This window comes from Leopardus geoffroyi, chromosome A3 (assembly GCF_018350155.1).
Source record: "Leopardus geoffroyi isolate Oge1 chromosome A3, O.geoffroyi_Oge1_pat1.0, whole genome shotgun sequence".
Lineage (NCBI taxonomy): Eukaryota > Metazoa > Chordata > Mammalia > Carnivora > Felidae > Leopardus > Leopardus geoffroyi.
The window spans coordinates 117,136,430-117,157,763 of record NC_059336.1 but is presented as its reverse complement, the minus strand read 5'-3'; the positions used below and the strand labels follow the sequence as shown (position 1 = coordinate 117,157,763).

General features: G+C 52.4%; 1 protein-coding gene across 3 annotated transcripts in view; it reads left to right on the top strand.

The window, feature by feature from the left end:
• TOGARAM2 (TOG array regulator of axonemal microtubules 2) overlaps positions 1-21,334 on the top strand; it is a 69,633-nt gene that overhangs the window by 39,392 nt on the left and 8,907 nt on the right. For 2 of the 3 annotated variants that reach the window (XM_045447284.1, XM_045447285.1), the window contains exons 11-21: positions 1,698-1,864; positions 4,302-4,449; positions 4,656-4,817; positions 6,887-7,040; positions 7,155-7,260; positions 7,997-8,232; positions 10,183-10,341; positions 14,459-14,576; positions 14,952-15,046; positions 16,607-16,799; positions 17,723-17,939. In XM_045447284.1, coding sequence (XP_045303240.1) covers positions 1,698-1,864; positions 4,302-4,449; positions 4,656-4,817; positions 6,887-7,040; positions 7,155-7,260; positions 7,997-8,232; positions 10,183-10,341; positions 14,459-14,576; positions 14,952-15,046; positions 16,607-16,799; positions 17,723-17,939 — 1,755 coding nt within the window. The remainder of the gene's footprint in view (positions 1-1,697; positions 1,865-4,301; positions 4,450-4,655; positions 4,818-6,886; positions 7,041-7,154; positions 7,261-7,996; positions 8,233-10,182; positions 10,342-14,458; positions 14,577-14,951; positions 15,047-16,606; positions 16,800-17,722; positions 17,940-21,334) is intronic. The other variant, XR_006703699.1, reaches the window with a different exon arrangement.

Sequence of the window (21,334 nt, the reverse complement as noted above, 5' to 3'; positions counted from 1 at the left end):
TGGAGAGGAGGGAGGATGAGCCCTGGGCAGGTTGGGGGAGGGGATCCCCAAGCCCGGGGATGAGGGCTGGAGGCCACTGCTGTGCTGACCGGCAGAAGGGGGCAGACTCCTGGTCCAGCTTTCTGGCAGGCCACTCTGTATAGCTTAGCAGATGGGTCCACTGGCTAGGGGGAGGCTGTTGCCCAAGAAACCCCAGGGTCAGGACTCGAGCTGAGCCCGAGAGGCGGTCCTGGCATAGAAACTTCTGTGGTGGCTCTTTCCCCTGCTGCTCTCTGGCTGGGCTGCAGTGGGGTGACCTTGGGCAGTCTGGTGTGACAGCCACTGGCACCCACGGTGTCCCTCAACAACTACCCCTGAGGGTGCTGTCAGGGGGTTGGGCCAGGAGACCCCAGTTTGTAACCACTCCTTTGTCTGCATCGCAAGCTTGCTGCTTGAGAACCAGGTCCCCGGGGGCTTGGTGGCAGGGTCCAGGCTGCTCAGACAAGGCTTTTTAGGGCCTCTCTTGGAGGTGGAGGTGAGGAGAGGGGATGCCAAGTAGTAAAGTCCTTAAAGGGCCCTCTGACCCTCCAGTTGTCAGCTGGGGATAACATTGCCCAATATGTGTAACACGTCTACCACGTAGAAGGAGCTCGCATGGTATTGTCTGAAGCTGAGGGCTTCCCAAATTTTGTGGCGTTCCTGCAGTCTTTGCCCTGGTTAGCCGGTACCTGGACATCTGTGTCCTCTGCCCTGCCCTTTACTTTTGGGCAAATGGAGGCTTCATCCCTCCTCCATCTTGGCCCTTGATCCTTCTCCTGGGATGCAGGCAGAGGGATCCTTGGTAGGAGGCATGGGCTGGGCAGAGGTCCAGGGTAACCTGGGAGCCCTCCTGGAGGCCCCAGATTCAAGACACCCCTTCCAGCCTCAGGTGGCCCCAGAGAGTGGTCCCCTTATTTGAAGGTTCACCCAAGGACAGTGAGCTCCAACCTTTGTGAACAGGAGAACCCAGTTAACATTTCTTTCATTAAAAGAAAACTAATCCACCCCTGTCTTGCCTCCATCACAAGACACCATACTTTTGAAATTCATTGATTAGGAAAATCTAGATTAACAAAGAGATACTAGTGATTTGATGTCATTTGGAAATCAGTTTGTATTGTATCAATCACAAGAGCATCTGAAGGTTGCTGGGTCTCAGCTTTTCTGTCTGTAAAATGAGAGGACTGGACTAGTATTGTTGGTTCTCTGGTCTCTTCATGTTTTGTGATGAGGGCGCTCATTTTATTTTCTGTCTTCCTGAGGTGCATACCTCCCAGGTAAGACAGACGTGCATTCTCAGAAATATCTTAAACTTCTTAGACAACAGACCTGCCCCCTGTTTTCTGCCCACACTTCCTCCCTCCCTTCCCTGTCTTATAATAAGGTATACAGTAACTATTGGATGGATGGATGGATGGATGGATGGATGGATGGGTGGATGGGTGGATGGGTGGATGGGTGAATGAAAGGAGGAGAACATTCTATGCCTGCCAGTGCTGTTCTGTAGAGTAAATTGAACCACAAGGAAGTACTGGGCAAAACAATGGAGAGAGGCAGTCTTAGGCAGTAAAATGTTACACCAACCACAGTGTCATAGGGCCCCAGGACAGCCCAAAGGGATGAATACTGCCTCAAGGTGCTGGGTGTCCTCAGCTGCACTCTTGTTCTTGACTCCTCAGAGCCAAAACCTTCGGCTCCACCTGCCAGAGACAGGTCTGATGCCCCCGAGAAGGCTGCCCTGCCTTCATCTCAGTCTGCTTCTACACTGACAACCTTCTCCTCCGGCCATGCCAAAGAAGCCCGCCTCTTGCTCAAAGAAGAGGACCAGAGGGAGAGCAGTACCAAGGTATCTGGAAAGTGAGGGGAGGAGAAAGTTGGGGTCAGAGTGGACCACTGGATGAACACAAGCATGCTTCTGAAGTACATAAAAGTGGGGCCAGCTTGAGGAGGGCAAGGAAGAGCACTGAGGCAGCTACCCTGGTACTTAAGGCTGGAACCTATAGATGGTTTGGGGATCAGGACCAAAGAAAGGGAGAGAAACAGGAGAGAGGAAGAGAAGGGGGGGTGGCTAAGTGAAAGGCAGAGTACAGTGGGGATCTGAGGGGTGAGATGGGGGAGGAAGGGAGGGCAGAAGGAGGTCACACATGGTTCGGAAGGAAGCAGGATGTGGAGAGTACAGAGGGGCTTAGGTGAACCAAGTTGAGTAATTTGAACCAACACCCAATATAGCAACTGAGAGGCCGCTGACTCAGAGGCAGATCAGCCAAAGGCTGTGCTTGACAGGCTGACAAATACCTTGCACTTCTAAGGTGACCTTGGTCCAGATGATTCTCTTCCCTGGTCTGGATGAATTTACTAAAACTTGAAGAGTCACTGTTATGGGAGATCCGTGCTCAGTCTTTGAAACAGAGATATAAAATACAAAAGGACTGCTGTGTGCATGAGCTATGTTAGGATCCCGTGATGATGATGATGATAAGGTCCAGGTGCCACAGCTCTCCCACACCAGCCAGGGCGCCAGGAATGAAATGAAGGCAAAATGATTCAGGGCCATGAGATGACCTCACCACCGACCCACCCTTGGCCACTCACACCCATGGTCAGACCTTGGGTCTCATGATAACTTCATCCCCATGGGCACCTCGCTTTCCAGTGTCCCCATCTCCTGTTGTTCTGGCTTCGTCCATCCACAACCCAGCCCCAGCATTGCTCCCTGCTCTTGCGTCAACAACATCCTCCTTGAAATGGGACCACTCCCATCAGCATCTTAGCTCTCTGTTATTTCTGTATTCTTCGGAAAACCAGACTACTCCCTTGCCTGCACTCATTCTTTCCTGAGTCCACTGCAGTTGGGTTTGGGCCCCACTGACACTGCTCATGCCCAGGCCACCAGTGACCTCCACCTCCCACGTGCAGCACAGTCCAGTCCTCCTCTAACCTGACCCACCAGTGGCTTTAATGGCTTGTCCTTCTTGAAGTCTTCACCTTGGAGGGGAAGCAAGGGGGTTGTTTCCTTCTTGATTCTCTGCCTCCATTAGATTTCATTCCTTCCTGGTTCTTCTTGGCTGACTCCTTCTCATCCTCCTGCCCTCTATACACTGGAGGCCCCAGAGCCCTGACCTCTGGCCTCTGGTCTATTTATATTGACCCCCTGTGACCTGATCTAGGCCAGGCATTAAGTGGCATCTATATGCTGAGGACTCCCAAATTTCTCTGTCTGGCCCAGACTTTCCCCTGACCTGCAGTAGCAGTTAAATTATATTACTAAGTGTGTATTCACTGATACTCTGCATTTCCATTTAGATATCTAATTATATTTCAAACTTACCTTATCCAAAACTCAACTGTTGAATCTTTACCACCCCCCTCCCAAAATCTCCTCTTCTCCCAGGGTCCCCTCTCAGCGAATGGCAGCCTTCCAGCTACAATGGCTGAAAATATTGGGCCCATCCTTGCCTCTGCTCTTTCTCTGTCACCCCACACCTCATATATCAGCCAAAGTGGTGGGCCCTACTTTTGGGACATGTCCAGAATCAGGCCACTTTGTCATCTTCATTCTTGCTGTGGTAGTGCAAACCCCACCACATGTAAACTCTTGGTTCTATTTTGCAACTTCTTGTGAGTCTTAAGTTGTTCCTAAATATAAAGTTAAAAAAAAAATAGTAACACTTAGGGGAACCCCCTCACCCCCCAGTGGAAGTCAGATCATGTCACTTTTTGTGCTCAGAACCTCAGCGGTTTGCTGTGTCCTTCACAGGACAAGTTCAACTCCCCACCAAGGACCACGGCGACTGGTGCACGCCTGCCACCTTCCACCCTGTGTCCTACCATCCTTTGATTGGTGTGGTCCAGCCAGTACCCTCACCCCAACCACACCCAGCACACTCCAGCCTCGGGGCCTTTGCACTCTATTCCCTCTACTTAGCACACTTCTCCCCTAGAAATCTGCATGGCCCCTGTTCCCTTATCTCATTCCTGTCTCTGCTTAAATTTCACCTCCTCAGGGAGTCCCTCTGGGTCTTCCTACTTAAAATGGAAGCCCTATCACCCTCTGTCCCTTATTCTCCTCCTGGTACATATTGCCTGATGTTCGAGATTGGTCTGTTTGCTGTCTCCCCTCTCCATGGCAGCCCTTAGGGAGCAAGGTCTTGGTGGTTGTGTTCATTCCTGGTACAGTGATGGCACACAGAAGCCACTCACATTCCCAATGATTGAATAAATGAAGGTACAGAAAACACAGTTGGGTCCTCAGGGTAATGGAGTTTGCCTTGACCTTGTGCCAGATCCAGGTCACCATCTCCAAGTCTGCCCAGGAGAAGATGCGGCTGAGGCAGATGAAGGAGTTGGAGTTCCAGAGGGCACAGGAGCCGGAGAGGGAGAGGGAGCTTGCTTCCCAAAGCCTGGGCTCCCGGAGAGCCCTGGTGAAGGAAGGTACTGGGTGCCTAGGGCAGGATTCCCTCAGGCTGGGGAGACCTCTTGGCCAACCCCTGGGCAAGAGAGGGACTACCCACAGCTCCCCATGTCCCCCAACCTCACACCAGACAGGGGGCCATGGATGGGCCCGTGTCCAGAGGAGGACACTGGGGCCGAGGACAGGTGGGGCCAGCTCCATCCTAGGACTTTCTTTGCCTCCACAGGCCTCCTTCCCCTCCGGGGCAGTGGAACCTTGTCTGTGTCCACTGGGCTGAGCATCCCACGCAGAAACATGGGTGTCACCCTCAGGAAGCGGGCCAACCGGGCCTCACTACCCAGCATCCCTGTCAGCAAGCAGGAGCCCAGCTTTGCCCGCCATGCTTCAGGTAGGGGCCAGACCGACTGGCTGGGGGGCACACGTCCCGCTCACTGTGCTGCCTCGGGATGCTCTGGGGGCACGACAAACGTGACCGGGACTGCTCTGCTTCTCCTCATTACCCATGTTAGAGTAGAGGGTGGCCTGAGGTGCAATCACCTTGCCAGAGAGAGAGGAATAGTGTGGGAGCCAGCCTGGAGACCCAGGGAATTGCAGCTGAATTACTGGGAGAAGGGCAGGTGTGTCCAGCCCACATGACTTGTCCTGGAGGGCTCACCAGTGCACCAGGACCACAGATCCTGTGGAAAGCACCCATGAGAGTAGCTGGAAACATCAGGAAGAGGAAGAGAAAGGTCTGTAAAGACCTTGGGTTCCTACACTTTGCCTCATAAAGTGTTAGTGTTAGATAGGGCTGGTTAAAGCCTGCAATCTCAGGATCCAAAGGTTCTGTGGGATGCTCAGGAAGGTGCCAAGGGACAAAGGAGGCTCTGACCCCATTCTACCCGAGCAATACCTATTTTGCCTCACTTTTTTGTTTATTGCATAACCACTTGAGAGTTCAAGTTTGAAAGATTTTCTACTAAAGAACACTGGAAAACAACCAACCTGGTTCACAGTTTCTTTAAGTGGGGGGGGGGGGGGGTGTGGTGGGACCATGGTGGTAGAATAGAACACCTTTTTGGTGCCAGAAATAATATTGACTCACCCTTCTTTTCCATTCTCTTTCTATCCCTCTGATTCTGTCAAGCAGAAAGTCTAAATTCGGTGCTGGTCTTTAGCATGCCTCGCAGACTTGGAATCTCCTTTTTAAACAAAGAGATCTTCCTTCCAGCTGGAGGCATCAGAAACTGGCTATAATTTGATAGCTGGAGTTTATATCATCCTTTTACTTTTCTTGCAAATATCCTATTCTATGACAAAATAATATTTGTTTACCAATTACAGCAGTGACATAAATCTCCCTTTAGAATAAACTTATTTAAGATTCAAAAAGTGGGTCAGCTTGAAGAAACATGCCATATGAATAAAATTTTAGGTAATTAAGAGATATGACAAATAATCGTGAAAGTGGTAATTGAATGGTTGACACTCAGGAGATATTGATCTAGATAATCCACTCCATTCATTTTACAGACAACAGGACTGAGACCCAGAGACCCAAAGTCCCCTAAGTTGACTTTAGGTGATGGTGGCCCATAGGGACTAAGATTTTGGCTAATCACTCTTATCCAACACCAAAGCTGAGAGGAGAATCCAGTCTCTGAAAAGTCTCTGAAAAGAAGTAGCAAGGAAGTGAGGTGTGGCAGTGACAGCTCTGGGTTCAGAGCAGACCCTCTTGTCATGGCTCCGTGGAGGGACTGTGGGGGAAGGGGCCCAACCTCTGAGGCCTCAGTGCTGTGATTCAGGCATTGGACCAGATAGATGACTAAACTGCCTTCCTGTTCCACTAGGATTGTGTGATTCTGGCCCCGTCCCCAAGGAAGGAGAGCCTAGAAAACATGACCCGATTTTTAAACAACATCCCTGCTTTTCGACAGTCCCTGCCAGTGTGGCCACATCTTGACCACGCGGGCCCGTTAGCTGCGTTGTCTCGTCTCCCTGCTTCCTCCTTTGGACCACTTCCCTGCCTGTGGGCAAGTTCGCAGAGGATGGAGAATGGGGGGGGAGGAGGACAGACTGATAACACAGGTTCCTGGGTGGGGATGAGGTTAGAACACGACCAGTGTGAGTAGGGGCTCCCTCCTTGACAGATGTATGAGCCTCACCCAACCACAGATAGGGTAGGATTGGGGGTGAGTCACTGGCATGGTGTGCTTTGTCACATGACATCAACAGCATATCACAGGCCAGCTTGTTCAGAACCATCAGGTTGGCAGGGCCGGGATGGAAAAGGCCGACAAAAGGTAGAGTGCTGGGTGGTGTCCGTGGCCCCCCGGCGGTGAAGCACAGGCCCTGCCCTCTCGGCCCCCACCAGTCCCTTCTCTGAGCACATCTCGTGCGAGGGGGGCTTGGGATGCAGCCAGACCTGGGTCCTCCTGCTGAAATGCTCCCTGTTCCTTCTCTTTTCTGTGAGTGCAGCCAACTCACTCCCTGCGGTGCTTGCCTTGGGGTCTCCTGAATGGGAAGAAGAGGAGGAGGAGATGGCTCTCAGAGCCTTTAAGGAGCTGAGGCCTTTCTCGAACCCTGAGCTGGGGCTGATGGATGCCCTCCAGTGCCTCGAGAGCAGCGACTGGTGAGGAGACGCCTTCTCCCCCTACTGCAAGGGGAGGGGTGGTGGCAGGGGCGCCCCTGGTCTGCAGGGCTCCTCCCTACCTGCCTGTGACGAGGTCTGGAACTCGCTTCTCAGGCAGATGAAGGAGAAGGGCCTGGTGAGCATTCAGCGCCTGGCGGCCTGTCATTCAGATGTCCTTGCTGGGAGGCTGCACGACGTGTCCTTGGCTGTGACGGGGGAGGTGAGGCCACCTAGACAGCTGGGCACTGTCCCCACCCTGCAGCCACTCCCCCTTCCCTGGTGCCCCTGTTCAGTGAGGGTCCTGCTTATTTCTTAGCCCTCAGCCATGGAGGTGGGAGGTACCCGCCCATTTCTCAGAATGGAAAACTGGGGCCTGGGGTTTCCTTTGTTCTCATCGCTGGGTATTGTAATAATCGGAATTCTGTATGCCCATTTGCCACAGCCCTGTGTTGTTCTCTGTACTCAGATGCCTGAGCAGGGTTGGAGTGTTCTGGGCTAAATCTCCATCTTCAGGGAAGTTGTAACATTTCCCAAGGACTTTCTCCCCTGGTACTGGTCCTGGGCCTAGGCTGGGCCTGGAGGAACAGTGGGGCTCCTTCTTGGGAATAGACTATTCCAGTGGTGAGGGCGGGGCAGCTTGTGAAGACCAAATTGAGCATTATTTGTAAAGGTACTTTGCTGACTAAGTGTTGCCCAAATTTCAGATGTTCAAATTTCAAATTACAGGTGGAATTAATAATTATGGTGATAACAATAACAGTGTTTTTTTTAAGAAAATAGGGCTGTTTTGTCCAGAGCTGCTGCAAGGTTTTCGTTTCCAGCCGGGCAAGGCCTAGGCCTGCAATGAGGGTGGAGATGGTGGGAGAGGGTGGTGCCATGCCCTATTCTTCGTATGTTCTGGAGCCCTTGGCAGAGTCCAGCGGTCCTGGAGGGTCCCTCTCCCATCTTTCTCCTAGGTCACCAACCTCCGCTCCAAAGTGTCACGCCTGGCCATCAGCACCCTGGGAGACCTCTTCCGGGCCTTGAAGAAGAACATGGACCAGGAGGCCGAGGAGATCACCCGCTGCCTGCTCCAGAAGATGGGGAATACCAGCGAGTTCATTCAGAGAGCGGCCAACCGGTCCCTGGGGGCCATGGTGGAGCATGTGACCCCTGCCCGCTCCCTGGGGGCCCTCACCTCAGCGGGCATCTAGTATGTGCTGGCTCATTGTGGGAGGGGTGGGTTGGGAAGGTAAGGCGAGGGGAGAGGCCTGGGGATGGGAGGGGAGCAGGCAGATGGGGCAGGTGCCTCACACATTTAGCTGGGGGAGGAAGACCCTGCTTCCTGGGGGGCTTCTCTCCCGCCCTTCCTGGGCCAGGCTGGGGATAATAAGGTCAGCTCAGGGCAGCCCTGGGCCTCAGCTGGAAGGGGAGAGCTGCTGTGTTCTGGGGAGATCATAGTGTCCGTGGAAATATCCTGGAGACAGGGCTGAGAGGCAGCCTGCAGCCTGTACCTCTCCCAGGGGAGGGGCGTTCTTTCTGATGAAATCCGGGCTATGAGGAGAGCAAGGCACAAAATGTTACTTCGGCTCACACCTCTTGGCATTTTCCTGGGCGGAGGAAGGTGCTTTCTACCATCGGAGGCTTTCTGCAGTCAGATTTGCTTTCACTTGTGGAACCAAAACTAAAGCAAAACCAAAACCATTTCCCAAAGCCTTTCTCTCAACCCCAGAGCCGGTCGTGACGCTCCTGCAGGAGACTTCTCAGATAGACCACAGGCTGTGTTGTAGCAGCCATTGCCTTTGGTAATGGCACCAAAGCCCAGTACAGAGAGTAAGGGGCTCCAGAGCCGTGTCGCCTGCGTTCACATCCCAGATTGTTACTTAACTTCTCTGTGCCTTGGTTTCCTCATCTGTAAAATGGGGATAATAATGGTATATTCCTCATAAAACAGTGAGGAGTAGATGAATTGATTCATGAAGGAGCACTTAGAACAGTGCCTGCCTTTACTAGAACATTTATTGAGTGCCCACTGGGGCTGTTATTAACTTGGGAGAAATTAATTGTACTTTTTTCTGGATTCTTCCCTTAGCCACAGCTTCCTCACAGGCAAAATGATGGTAACAGTGGCTTATGGAGTTGAACCGATAATAGATGGAAGGTGTTCAGCAGGGTGCCTGGCTCAGTGCATGCACTAACTACAAATTGAACCACCCTATCATTGTCGCAGGAACCAGGGTCCGGTGTCCTTGGGGCTGCACACTTGAATTCCCAGGGATCTGGCTAAAATGCAGATTCTGATTCAGATGCTAATGGAGCTGGTCCTTGGACCATAATGAGTAGGGAGAACCCAGAAGACCCCTTTGTGTTACACTGGGATTTCCCTGGGGGAAATAGGGGTCAGTGCTGCCTAATGAACTGTGGACACACAGGCCCTGTTGGAAAAGGTGGGAAAGAAACAAGTGGCACCCTGATGGGCTTCTCTTGTAAGATTTCAGGTTCCTCCTGTTGTGGTTACCAAGTCACCCATTGATCCCCTGTCCCTCCCTCCTGTCTCAATTCATTTCAACAAACGTGCAGTAAGCTCCCACCACGTGTGGGCATGTGCCGGGCACCAGCAGGGGACAGGATTCCACTGAGAGGAAGCTTGGTGCCAGCTCCCTGAGCGCTCCTAGCCTGGTGGGAGAGCCACAGGGGTGTACCTGTACTTCCCAGGGGACAAGGGGATATTCTGCCTAGGGGGCTGGAGAGGGCATAGATGGAGACGTTGATTGGGTAGGATCTTTCTAGGTGAAGAAAAGATGGGGAAGGCAAACATGGGCTCAGGAAGGCACAGGGGTGGTGAGCCTTCAAAAGACACACCAGTCCAGCTCTCCCCTCCCCTCTGCCAGCCTCCAGCACCTTTGGCAGGGACTGTGGAACAGCATCAGGTGGCTTCAGGTGCTCCTTCTTCCTTCTGTTGTTGCCATTGTCATCCTGGGTTCTATTGTCAGGATGTGGCTGCTCTTTCCTTGAAGATTCCCTATAGCCCGTAGGAGACAGATTTCAGAGCCCATCACAGCATGAAGCATGGGTGCACAGGCGTAGGTACATGTGTGGCACTCTAGGGACCCCACATCCCATTCCTGTGTGAGCCCTTGACTGTGATTTTATTTCCTTTCAGCCACCGAAACCCCTTAGTCCGGAAATGCACTGCCGAGCACCTCTCAGCCGTCCTGGAGCAGATAGGTGCCGAAAAGCTTCTCTCAGGCACCAGGGACAGCACAGATATGCTGGTGCGCAACTTGGTGAGGCTGGCCCAGGACTCCAACCAGGACACCAGGTGATGCAGGGCCGGGGGCCTGGGGGCTGCTTACCTGGCCAGCCCAGGGCAGATAAGACAACCAGCCAGCCCTGAAGGCCCTGGCCCCCCATAGCTCAGCTTCCCTGGGGTCGGATAGACTGAAGCTGTTTGCTTTCCTCAGGGCTGCTGTCTGTCTCTGTGCACAGGCATAGCCAGGCCTGTAGGAGGGTCCACACTCCCTGCCTCCGGTTCTCCCTCTCTCCTGCTGCCCTCCCTCCCCATCCTGACCCACCCCAGTTCCACTCTCGAAGACCACTGTTCATTCCTTCCAAGGATAGTGAACAGATCATTTTTCATTATTAGGAATAGGGCAATGAATAAGAAAAATTAGGCCTCTGCTGTCCTGGATCTCACCCCTAGTCTGGGTAGGCAGAAAATAAAGAAATTATTATGATTCTTCTAGATATGGATAAAGGATACAGAGGAAAAACGCCAAGATGTAACGGAGAATGGGGTGGCAGCTACTTTGATTACAAGTCTGGGGAGATCTTTCTGAAGGGTGACATTTGAGTTGAGAACGGATGGGCCAGCAGGAGCTAGCTCTTTGGGGGTCTGGGGTGCGAGCGTCCCAGGCAAAGGAAATGGTACAGAGGCCCTGTGTTGGAAGAAGAAGAAGGCTGGGCTGCAGGGTGCCTGGTGGGGGGGGGGGGGCAGTGGGCGGGAGATGAGGCGGACAGGACAGGGCCAGGCCTGGCAGCGCCCCACGCGCCACGGCCAGGAGCTGGGATTTGGGCTGGTGTGTGACCGGAAGCCACTGGAGGATTTTTAGTAGCAGTGTGAGGAGATAATTCGACGGTGTTAAACAGGAGAGTGACAGAACCTGATTCACTGTCTTGGAGAGCTAGGGTTAGGGTCCAGTTAATCACACTCCTTGGTTCCTGGGTCTGGTCACCAGATCTGGAGACCACACCAGCTCGGGGACTGCTCCACAGCCGCGTTCTGTGGTGTGCAACCAGCCGGTGCCTTCACACCAGCAGTCCACGGGTGGGCCCTCCCCACTGTGACAGCGCCCCGCATCACATGCACACATGTGCTCCCTGATGGAGCAGAGAGCTGCTGGGAATGTGCCCTGGGGGCAGGACTGTGATCAGGGGCATGTGTCCCCTGGCGCAGCCCGAGCACTACAGGGCGCCCGGGAGCACGCTGTGCCCCTCCGCCCCCCACCCGTGGCGCCAGTGCCCACGTCCTCGCGACCTTGCATTATCTGGATTTCTAATTTTCATTGATCTAATGGGTAAAAATAACAGCTCATTATTGTGTCAGAGTGCTCCTCCCCCACCCCGATTACTAGGGTTTATGTTTCTTTATAGGCTTACTACCCTTTTGATTTTTAAAAATAGTCTTTCTGGCGGCTCATTGGAGGATTGCTAGGAGAGAGGGAGCAGGATGGACGAGGGGCACTGGACAGAGGGCTGCTCCCCAGTCCCTGACAGGGGTGCTGGAGGCTAGCAGAGGGTGGGGAGAGCTGGATTGGGGTGTCTTTTGAAGGCAGGGCCAACAGGATGTGGGTGGTGAGGCTTTCACAGAGAAATCAAAGATGATGCTTGGGTTTTTCAGCTGAACAGCTGGGTAAGTGTTAGTGCCAGTCACTGAAATGAGGATTATTGGTGGGGAGCCAGAAGGTTTTGTAGATTTGTTTTTGATTGTTGGTGGGGGGATGGAAATCAAGATCCAATATCTCTCCAGCTCGAATGTCCCTCTCCTTTCTGACCTCTCTTCCATTGCAGGAATCGACCACACTCCATTTTCCTTCTTGGCTCCTATGCCTCCCGGTGTCTGTGGCCCTGCACTCCCTGGTTCCGCTCTCCCTCTGTGGCCCCCTCTCTGCCTGCCTGCCACAGCAGTGTCTTCATTCTTGTCCCCCACTTACAACTCTCCCTGACCACTGTCACCACTTCCGTGGCTCCAGCCCGAGCAACTCTGATGCTTCCTAGGGTCTCCCTTCCCTGAGCATCAGTGCTTTACCTCTACCTCCAGAGGGCCTGTCACCAGATGTCCCACTGTTATCCTTGGGGCAGAATGTCCCTCAATGAACCCATTGCCTTCTCCCCAAGCCTTTCTCTGGCTGTGTTCCCTCTATTGCTTTTTTTAAAAAAATATAATTTATTGCCAAATTGGCTAACATACAGTATATACAGTGTGCTCCTGGTTTTGGGGGTAAATTCCCGTGATTCATTACTTACATACGACACCCAGTCCTCATCCCAACAAGTGCCCTCCTCAATGCCCACCACCCATTTTCCCCTCTTCCCCACCCTCCCCCCATCACCCTTAGTTGGTTCTCTGTATTTAAGAATCTCTTATGGTTTGCCTCCCTCCCTCTCTGTTTGTAACTATTCTATTGTTAAAAGTCACTATTATTTACTGAGTCACTGAAGATGCAAAATGGAGACCTTCCTACTTTATTGATTCTAAAACACACAGTTTCCCCCGCATTTTAGTATCTTACAATCAGAGGCGTCTCACCGTTGCTGTTGGCCAGGCAGCAATTTTGATTTGGGTTTTACTATCTGCACATTTGCAAACTTGGGTCGTTATTGCTCATAGCATAAACCCTTGAATTATAGTTTGCATTGTAGGAAGTAAACTATGAGGCTTTCTCTGCTTGTTAGCCTTTTATATTTATTTTAAGAAGTCACCGTGGATGCTCTGTGGGGACTTGTTGAGTTTAATTGCTCTCTAAAATGTCTTGGAAATATCACACTCTTATTCGGCATTGAAATGAAAAGTTATAGTGTATGAGAAAAGGTATGGAAATAGAGAGATGGGACATAAATTAGATATTAATGCAAACAGTCATCATGGACGGAATAACCAAATTCCACATTTTCTTACAAGGCCACCACAAACCAAGTAGTTTACCCAACCTAAGGAGGGAAGGGCACTACCTAAAAGTAACGTTAACTCCGTTTCTGAGATAATACAGAGAAGGGTTGCCTTCCGACATGGGGCAGTGTCGTAGAAGGCAGTGGAAATTGCCAGTGTTTTCTGTTTCTGTTTTTCCTTAGTGGAAAATAAGTCAATGGTGCATTTTATGATCAGTGGAGTCTTAGGTTGAGTGAAATACGAGAACGGAAGATGCTTTGAGCTCCACCTCCAATCAGCTCCCACACCCTGAAGTTTCAACTTTCTCAGCACGTCCTGAATCTGACCACCCCTCCTTACTCCCACTCTACCGCCTTATTTCAGGACTTCATCATCTCGCGCCTGGACTATTATGGTGGCCTCTTAGCAGGTCCCCTGCCCCCCTCCCCCCTGCCTTGTCCACAGAGACGCATCCTCCACACTGCTGCCAGAGACATATCGACTTCAGTGCAATTCTGATCATTCTTCAGCTTCCCACTGCACGCAGGTTAAAGCCCAACTCCTTCATGTTTTGAGAAATTGGGTCGTACCTTCTCTGTATTCTATCCCGCATCTAGGTCTTGCCTGCTGTTTTCCAACCACAAGCCTGCTGACATGTCAGACTGTATAATGGATCCTAGAATGACGCCCCTCCACCACCCTCTTACCCCCTAATCCGTCTCACTCTTGAACTCCTACTCATCTTTTGTGTCCCAATCTAAGGGTCACCTCTTCTATGAAGTCTTCCTTGATTCCCCACCCCCTCCACCCAGCACTGTTCACCAGGTAGGGCTGACCACTTCCTCCCATACTGCCCCACTGCACCCTTCCTCAGATTTCTAGATGCCCCATACTAGAAAAAGTTAAGTACGTTTCAGTATAGTCATCCAAAGGAATATTATGAATGCACTAAAAAGGATGACATGGGAAGATGATTAATGATAAAGTGAAAAAAAACCAGAGGCAAGTTGTATATACATTCTGATAGCAAAGAAAATGTATATGCATCAAAAAGACTACAAGGAAATATGTAAAAATTTAATAGTAGTTTTCTCTTGGTAATGGGGCTTTGGGTGATGTTTATTCTTTTATGAATCTAGTTTTTAACTGCTCAATTAGCGATTCCTGTCTTCATGAGAAAAAGTATTAAAAACTCTGTTACTACAATTAGAAAACTTACGTAAATCTGTAAAGCAGATTTATGATGCATTTCTATGGCTATTTTTTCATCCCTTTCTTTCTCCTGTGGCAGGTTTTATGGCCGGAAGATGGTGAATATCTTGATGTCGAACACGAAGTTTGATGCATTTCTGAAGCAGAGCCTCCCGTCCCACGACCTGCGGAAGGTCATGGCTGCCATTAAGCAGCGGGTGAGTCGGGGGCATGAGCAGGTCAGGGTGGAGATCAGAGCTGGGCCGGTCAGGGGAGTGTGCACTCCAGAGGCTTCCATTTCACTCACAACCCCTGCTTGGTGGGATAAATGTGATTTCCTTGCTCTGTGCTCGGACCTGGTTGTGCTCCTCTCTGCCTGTGTCCCTTGAGTTGCTGGGCGTCCACACTGTCTCCTGTTAGGTGAGGATCTTGACCCCTGCCCTGACTACCAGGGCTCCGGAAGGCTCAGCTGTTCCCTCCAAAGCTCTGCCAGGTCGAAGGGGTTATTCCTTTCCTTATGGTGTAGCCTGGAGTGGCCGGCAGTTCCCCAGAGGGCCACCCCTTTGGTTCATGTTCTGTGTGCATTTTTCAAGGGAATAGAAGACAGTGATGGACTTCCATCTGCCAAGGGCCGCAAGGTGTCAAGGAGTCTGGTGCTTTGTGAGAACGGGCTGCCCGGCGAGGATGGGTATGGCTGTGCCTGTCTCCCTGCAGCTTTCATCGAAGGCTGACGACACAGACGTCCTGCTTGCCCTGGGCCAGGGGTGGCTCTGGGAGTCTGTGTGGATCTGGGCTACGGTGGAGACCTAGTTGGGTCTGCAGCACTCATGGGTGAATTTATAGGAGGTGTTCCCCCACCCAAATCTCAGGGAGACCACATCATGGGACCAGAAGCACTTGCCAGTAGAAGTTGGCCACTGCAGTCTTGCCGAGTGGGGTGCAGTTCCGCTCGTACAGGCGGGGCATGTTGCTGGCCAGGCCCTCTGTGGGCACTCAGCGTTTCTCCACCCGCTTAGAGCAGCACACCCTTTTGCCATCAGGGTGCCCAGCCTGGGACAAATTTAGAGGCAGAGCTGGGAGGAAGGTAGATGAGAGGGAATGGGCGGAGAGGCTGGAGGGTGGGTAGGTGCTGGGAGGAGCCGAAACCAAGCAGAAACCTCCCGATCACTGATGTGCCTGAAACTCAAACTTCTTCTGTGGTGTCGGGGAGGGATCATATCTGAACTCCTTAGCAGGCGCCCAGGAAAGTCTCTGTCACCTCTTTAAGATTAGCTTCCTGCTGTCTCCTACACACAGTCTCTCAGCCAGACCGGAGCAGCTCATGTTCCCTGCCCATCCCCCTTCCCCACCATCCTATCTCCTACTGAGCCTTTCTTTGCTTATGCTGAGCCACCTGCATCTAGAACATGCCTGTTTATTCTGCAAGACTCCACAAGATTCGGATCACTGTCACCGTCTCCCCGAGGCTCTCTCTGTGCCCTCTGTTCTTCAGTACTCTGTCAGCCGGTTGACCCACCTGTCTCCCATTGGTCTGTGAGCTCCTTAAGGCAAAGGGCATGTCTTTCACGTCCCTCTTCTCGGTGGCCAGTACAGCTCCTGGCACTCAGTGGGCAAACTGTGGAGTGTAGGACTGAATGACAGAATGGATGGTGTTGGGCTCTTTCAGAGGGGACTTGGGTGCAGGGCATGAGCTCAGAGAGCCGGGTTCTGAGCTGGGGTGGGGGATAGGAGTCCTGTTTGGAACTGCTCTCATACTGGCTGCACTGGATCAGGGGATACTATAGCTATGTGCCCCCACAATGATAGAACAAGGAGTCTTAACATTTCCTTGGTCACTGGAGAAGGGCAGGGCCTAGGCAACCAGGGCTCAGGACACAGTCAGCTGGCAAGACCTTTCCTCACTCCTACATTAAATGTGCAGTCATTCTTTCGTGGACTCCCACTTCTCACTCTGATACCCACCCCCCATTCTTCACATGTTTTCTGAAAAGAGAAAAAAAGGCAGGAAGAGAGGGCCCTGTCCCCTGATGAAAGGATGGGGCTCTAGGCAACCCGATTGTTGTCCCCTGAGGAAAAGGCATTTCCAGAGTTCTGGGGCCAGTGTCCTCAAGCAGCGGGTGGAAAGCTGGGGGTGGACTAAGCTGCAGGTGACACTCCTGTCTCAGTTCCACCTGTCTGGAAGGGGCATGGGACAAGAGGTGCATCCATCTTCTGGGGCTTGCCCAGGTCAGAAGTTCCTTCTGCGTAGGCTCAGTTCCAATGGCCCTCGGCTGGCAGGGCTACGGCCCTCCATGCACAGTGGCCCGGAGGTGGTGGAATGGCTTCGGGAGCTGACGCGACTGCTGGAGGCCAGAGAATACCAATCTCGGATGGAGGGCGTGGGGCGGCTCCTGGAGCGCTGCAAGGCTGAGCCAGAGCTCATCACCGCCAACCTGGTCCAGGTGAGCGCTGCCCCTTCCCTGCTGTCTCGCCTGGCTGTCCCCTGTGGGTGCAAATTCAATTTGGAAAACTCAGGACAGGGTTTGACATTGTGCCAGACCCCTCAGGGTAAAGGGAGCCCGAAAAGTACCTGCTATCCAGTTGCCTTGGTAATGCTGTGGGACTGCCTGGAAGTAGCCAAGGGGGCAAGGGCATCACCTCTTGCCAGGCCCCTTGGGACCACCCAGAGATGTCCTGGCATCTCACATCCCTCTAGCAGGTTTATAGCGGGGTGGTGGAAGGGGGGGGGCGGGGGGGGGGGCGGGGGGAAGCTAGAGGTAGAGGATGCCACGGCTGAAGGCTGCTCCTGGTCTAGCCAGGCACATGATGTTTGGGGGCAGAGTATGTGTTGGCCAGGGGACTGGCCATGATGGCTGGACAGGTGGGTTAGGAGCAAGCACAGGCCTTTCACAGGCTGGAAACAGGGGCAGATGTTTGCTTCTTCCAGGACTGAGGCTGCTGATGGTCAAGCCATGTAGCAGAGTACTTAGGGCACAGGCTTGAAGTCAGCAGCCTCGCTGTGTGATCTGGGGAAAGTCAGTGAACCTTTTTCTGCCTCAGTTTTTGTTTTGTTTCTAATAGTAAACTGAGGATGGGAACGCATGCCTCATCGGTTTGGATCGTTCCGTGAGAGTGCAGGGTACCTAACGGGATGCTCTAGATGCTTTGACGCAATGAGTGCTCAATATACAGTTGTTCTTCCCCTCTTCCCCTCTTCCCCTCTTTCCCTTTTGAGGAAGTAAGCTCCTCGTCACTGAGAATGTTCTGGTGTAGTTTGGATGACCAGGAAGGCAGGAGGAATCCCTGCCAAGGGTGGTTGGTTGGGTTGTGGGCCTCCTGCCCAGCCTGGGTTCCCATGGGCTCTTGGTTTCTGTTTCCTCAATAGGTCTTTGATGCTTTCACCCCAAGGCTTCAGGACTCCAACAAGAAAGTGAACCAGTGGGCCCTGGAGTCCCTTGCCAAGATGATCCCCCTCCTCAAAGCAAGCTTACACCCTATGCTGCTCTCCATCATCATCGCTGTTGCAGACAACCTCAACTCCAAGAACTCGGGGATTTATACCGCCGCCACGGCTGCGCTGGACGCCATGATTGAGAACCTGGGTAAGCCTCCTGCCACAGCCCCGCTTGGCTCCATTATGCAGTGGGCTCGCTCCCTGAGCCCTCCCCGGGGTGGGCTCACCCTTCCTGCTGGGAATCAGCAGAGTGCTAACACACACTGGGGCTTTCAGGCCAAATGTTTCCCCGGAGGCTATAGAGGACGGGGGTGGACAGCCCAGGACATGGTTGGCAGGCTTTTCCATGTCACAGCCACCTGAGGGTCCTCGATGGTAGGAGTGGAAGAGATGTGGAGATGATCTAGTCTTGCCTCCTCATAGTACATGTGACAGAAATGACTCAGCCAGGGTCACACAGTACTGAAGTGATTGAGCCAACAGGGCATGGAAGGAAAAATAGGTCAGGGTTACCAGGAAGAAGCTGGAAACAGTGTAGAGATGGTAACAGTGGGTGTGGCTTGTAAGAGGACCAGGCCGGATGGCGGTGAGAGAGCAGAGCAAGTCTGCTGGGGAGGACAAAGTAGATGGGTGAGTGGACCCAGGTAGGCCACCTTGATTGTCTGATACAGGAGTCAGGCTGGGATCCCACTGGCTTTTGAGCATGGGATGGACAAGCATTGCCTTTGAGAAAGACTGTTTGGGGCCAGGGCTCAGGGAAGGAGGAATTTGGGACGAGGGGTGGAGGGTGAAGGGGGAGTGGAGGTGGGGGGTGGGATGAAAAGGAAAGGGGGGGGGCAATGGGAGAGACATCAGGGAAGGCGAGAGCTCTTTAAGTCCTATGTGCTTCGCACTAACACATCTTGGTTCTCCAACATCGGGTGGAATTTGGGGCACATCTGCTTCTGTTCTCCGTGCCTTTCGTAGATGATTAGAAGGTGATATTTGGTGTATCTAAGACGCAGACTGAAGTGCAGATGTGTGTGTGATGTAGCACATGAGTACAGTCATGTCCAGACCAGAGGAACCAAGGGTTTTCAAACCACTCTTGACTCTATGTGACCAAGCTTATGCTCGGAGAACCACCTTTTTGGCCTTGTTGCTGTATGTCCCGATGAGCACAGAGCAATATCCTGCCTTGAGAACCCGCAGAGCATCCCCGTGGTGAGGCTGGAAACACCGAAAGGCACCCCTCCCCTCCTGGTGCCCACACCCTATGGGAGCCCAGCTCCCTGGGGCTGGACAGCAGCTGTGTCCTTGGCTGGAGCTTCCAGAAGCAGTTTCAGTTACAAATCAAAGGCCTGGTCAGGCCCTTCTCTGCCTCTTCAGTTCATAAATACTGTCAATTTCCTCTCTTCATCTCAAAGGAAATTTATGATTTGCTGAGTTTGTTGCTGTAGAACAAACAATATAAATCCAGCTTTAAATTACGGCTAGTTCACAGCGCTGCTCTGGGTAAGTGAGATTGCTGTTGCCAATAACCACGGCTCTTGGTAAATCACTGTGGGCCCTGGATTTATTGGGAAAACCTGCACCAAGCAAAATAGGCTTTAGCTATTTGAAGAGGCTAAGCACCCTTGTCTGCGGAGAGGAGCTTTAACACTTTCCTCTCCAGGTGTTATTGTCTCCACTTTCTGTCCTTGGGCCATCCTCCTGGAGCACGCTGGAGCTTTGGAACTCTGGGCTGCAGGATGTGGTGTCTCACATTGTCACAAGGCTCAGGCCTTCTCTACCTGAGGCCCTCCTCTACCCACTTGGGTGGGACACCCTGGAAAGGGGCTGGGAGACGGCTGCTTTTGTGATCTGACCACACCCTGAGGCAGGCTGCAGCTTCCAGGAAAGATGCCTATAGTTGTCCTTTCCTCCTGGGACAGGGTCTCCTTGGAAATGGCTGATGATAACCAACCCCCCCCCCCCCCCCCCCCCCCCCCCCCCCCCCGTCCCATCAGTGAAAGGATCTGATGGGAGGAGAACAGAGGCAGGCATGAAGGGCACTATTTTCCTCTCTAATCCTTAGGTCAGTGTTAGGCTGGAATGGAATGTCGTTGGCCTCAGGGAGTTGGATGGAGTCCAGTAAATCCCTGGCAAAAAGCTTCTGTGGGGCCCAAAGGGGGAAGCACAGGGTCTTGGCTCCCGGTCAGTTTGAGCAGGTGCAGCAGCGGCTCTCGGGGCCATGTGGCTTTGCTGTGAGCCATACTCACAGCCCAATGAGGAGTCTTGGGTTTGGAGGTGTTTTTAACTAGCTGATTTCTATATCCAGAAAGGGCAGAAGTGGATGGGTTTAGACTGCCAGTAAGAATTCACCCCTGCCAGGGAGTACCTAGGGTAGAATCAAGCTCTCTCTGGGAATGGTTCTCATCTGTCTAGAATGGGCTGAGTCTGGCCTGCAGAGGGAAAAATGGATGCAAATAATTAAACTTCCCACTGTCCCAGGGGATTGGGTGGTAGACATAGAGACTGGGGCAGGAGTGGCAGAAAAGAAGGGGTGTAAATCTTCTCTTCCCATGTCACCCAGGTGGAGCCTCGTGGCTCCGATAGACTCTTAGCATCTCAGGGTCCCTTCTGGAAGTAGCTTGGAGCCCTTTGAGCAGAGGGAGCTTTTTTCCCAAGACTGGTGTCACTCCCCACAAGGGATTATTGGCTCCAGGCTGGAGAGGAACAGCCAAATGCTGTGGAGTACTTAAATGTGTAGAATCACAAAGAAATGACTCAGCAGGTTGTGGTTTGTTTCCCCGATCAACAGGGGGCCAGGAGAACAAGAACACAGTTGGGTAGTCTGCCTTCTGGCACAAAGTCCAGATGACACAGCCAAACTGGGAGGTTGGCCTTCTTAGGCAACCTTTTAAGGTCCCTCTTGATTCTGGAATTCAGTGATAAGTTGACTCAACAGTCACCACATCTCTTCCGGTTCCTTGGTTTTCCCGTGGCTGTAAGGGGCAGGTGGTGCGGTGGTCCACAGAGCAGGTGGGGATTTCTGCCCATGTCCCCTTTTTTTGGGGGGGGGGTGAGGAAGGAGACATGTGGGCACCTTGCTTTCTGACCTCTGCCCTTTGTTACTGCTGGAAGGAGCTTGGGGTGGCATCCTTTCTACTCTGTGCCAGGACCTTCTGATTTCAGGGGAGTTATTCTGGGGATCAGGGCAGTTCCTGAGCTGGCTGGCTGGTTCTGTCTTTGGGCCCTGTGACTGGGCTTGCTACAGAAGAAACTTCACTAATTAAAACATCAGGCTGCTGACAGCCACCCCCCTCCCAGTCAGACTGAGCATCAAAAGGAGTTCTGTTGATTAGCGTGGCCCCAGGCCAGTGCTGGAGAGTGCAGATAAGCTGGGAATGGGCAGCTTCAGATCTACTTTTTTGATTTTGCTCTGACTCCGAATTCTTTACCTTACATAATCATATGACCAACATGGTATTGTTAAAGGAATTTAGAAACTCATCCATGGTGCCCCTCTAATATACCAACTGCTTAAAAATCTGCTCTATTTCCTGTCTGCCTGTGTACAGA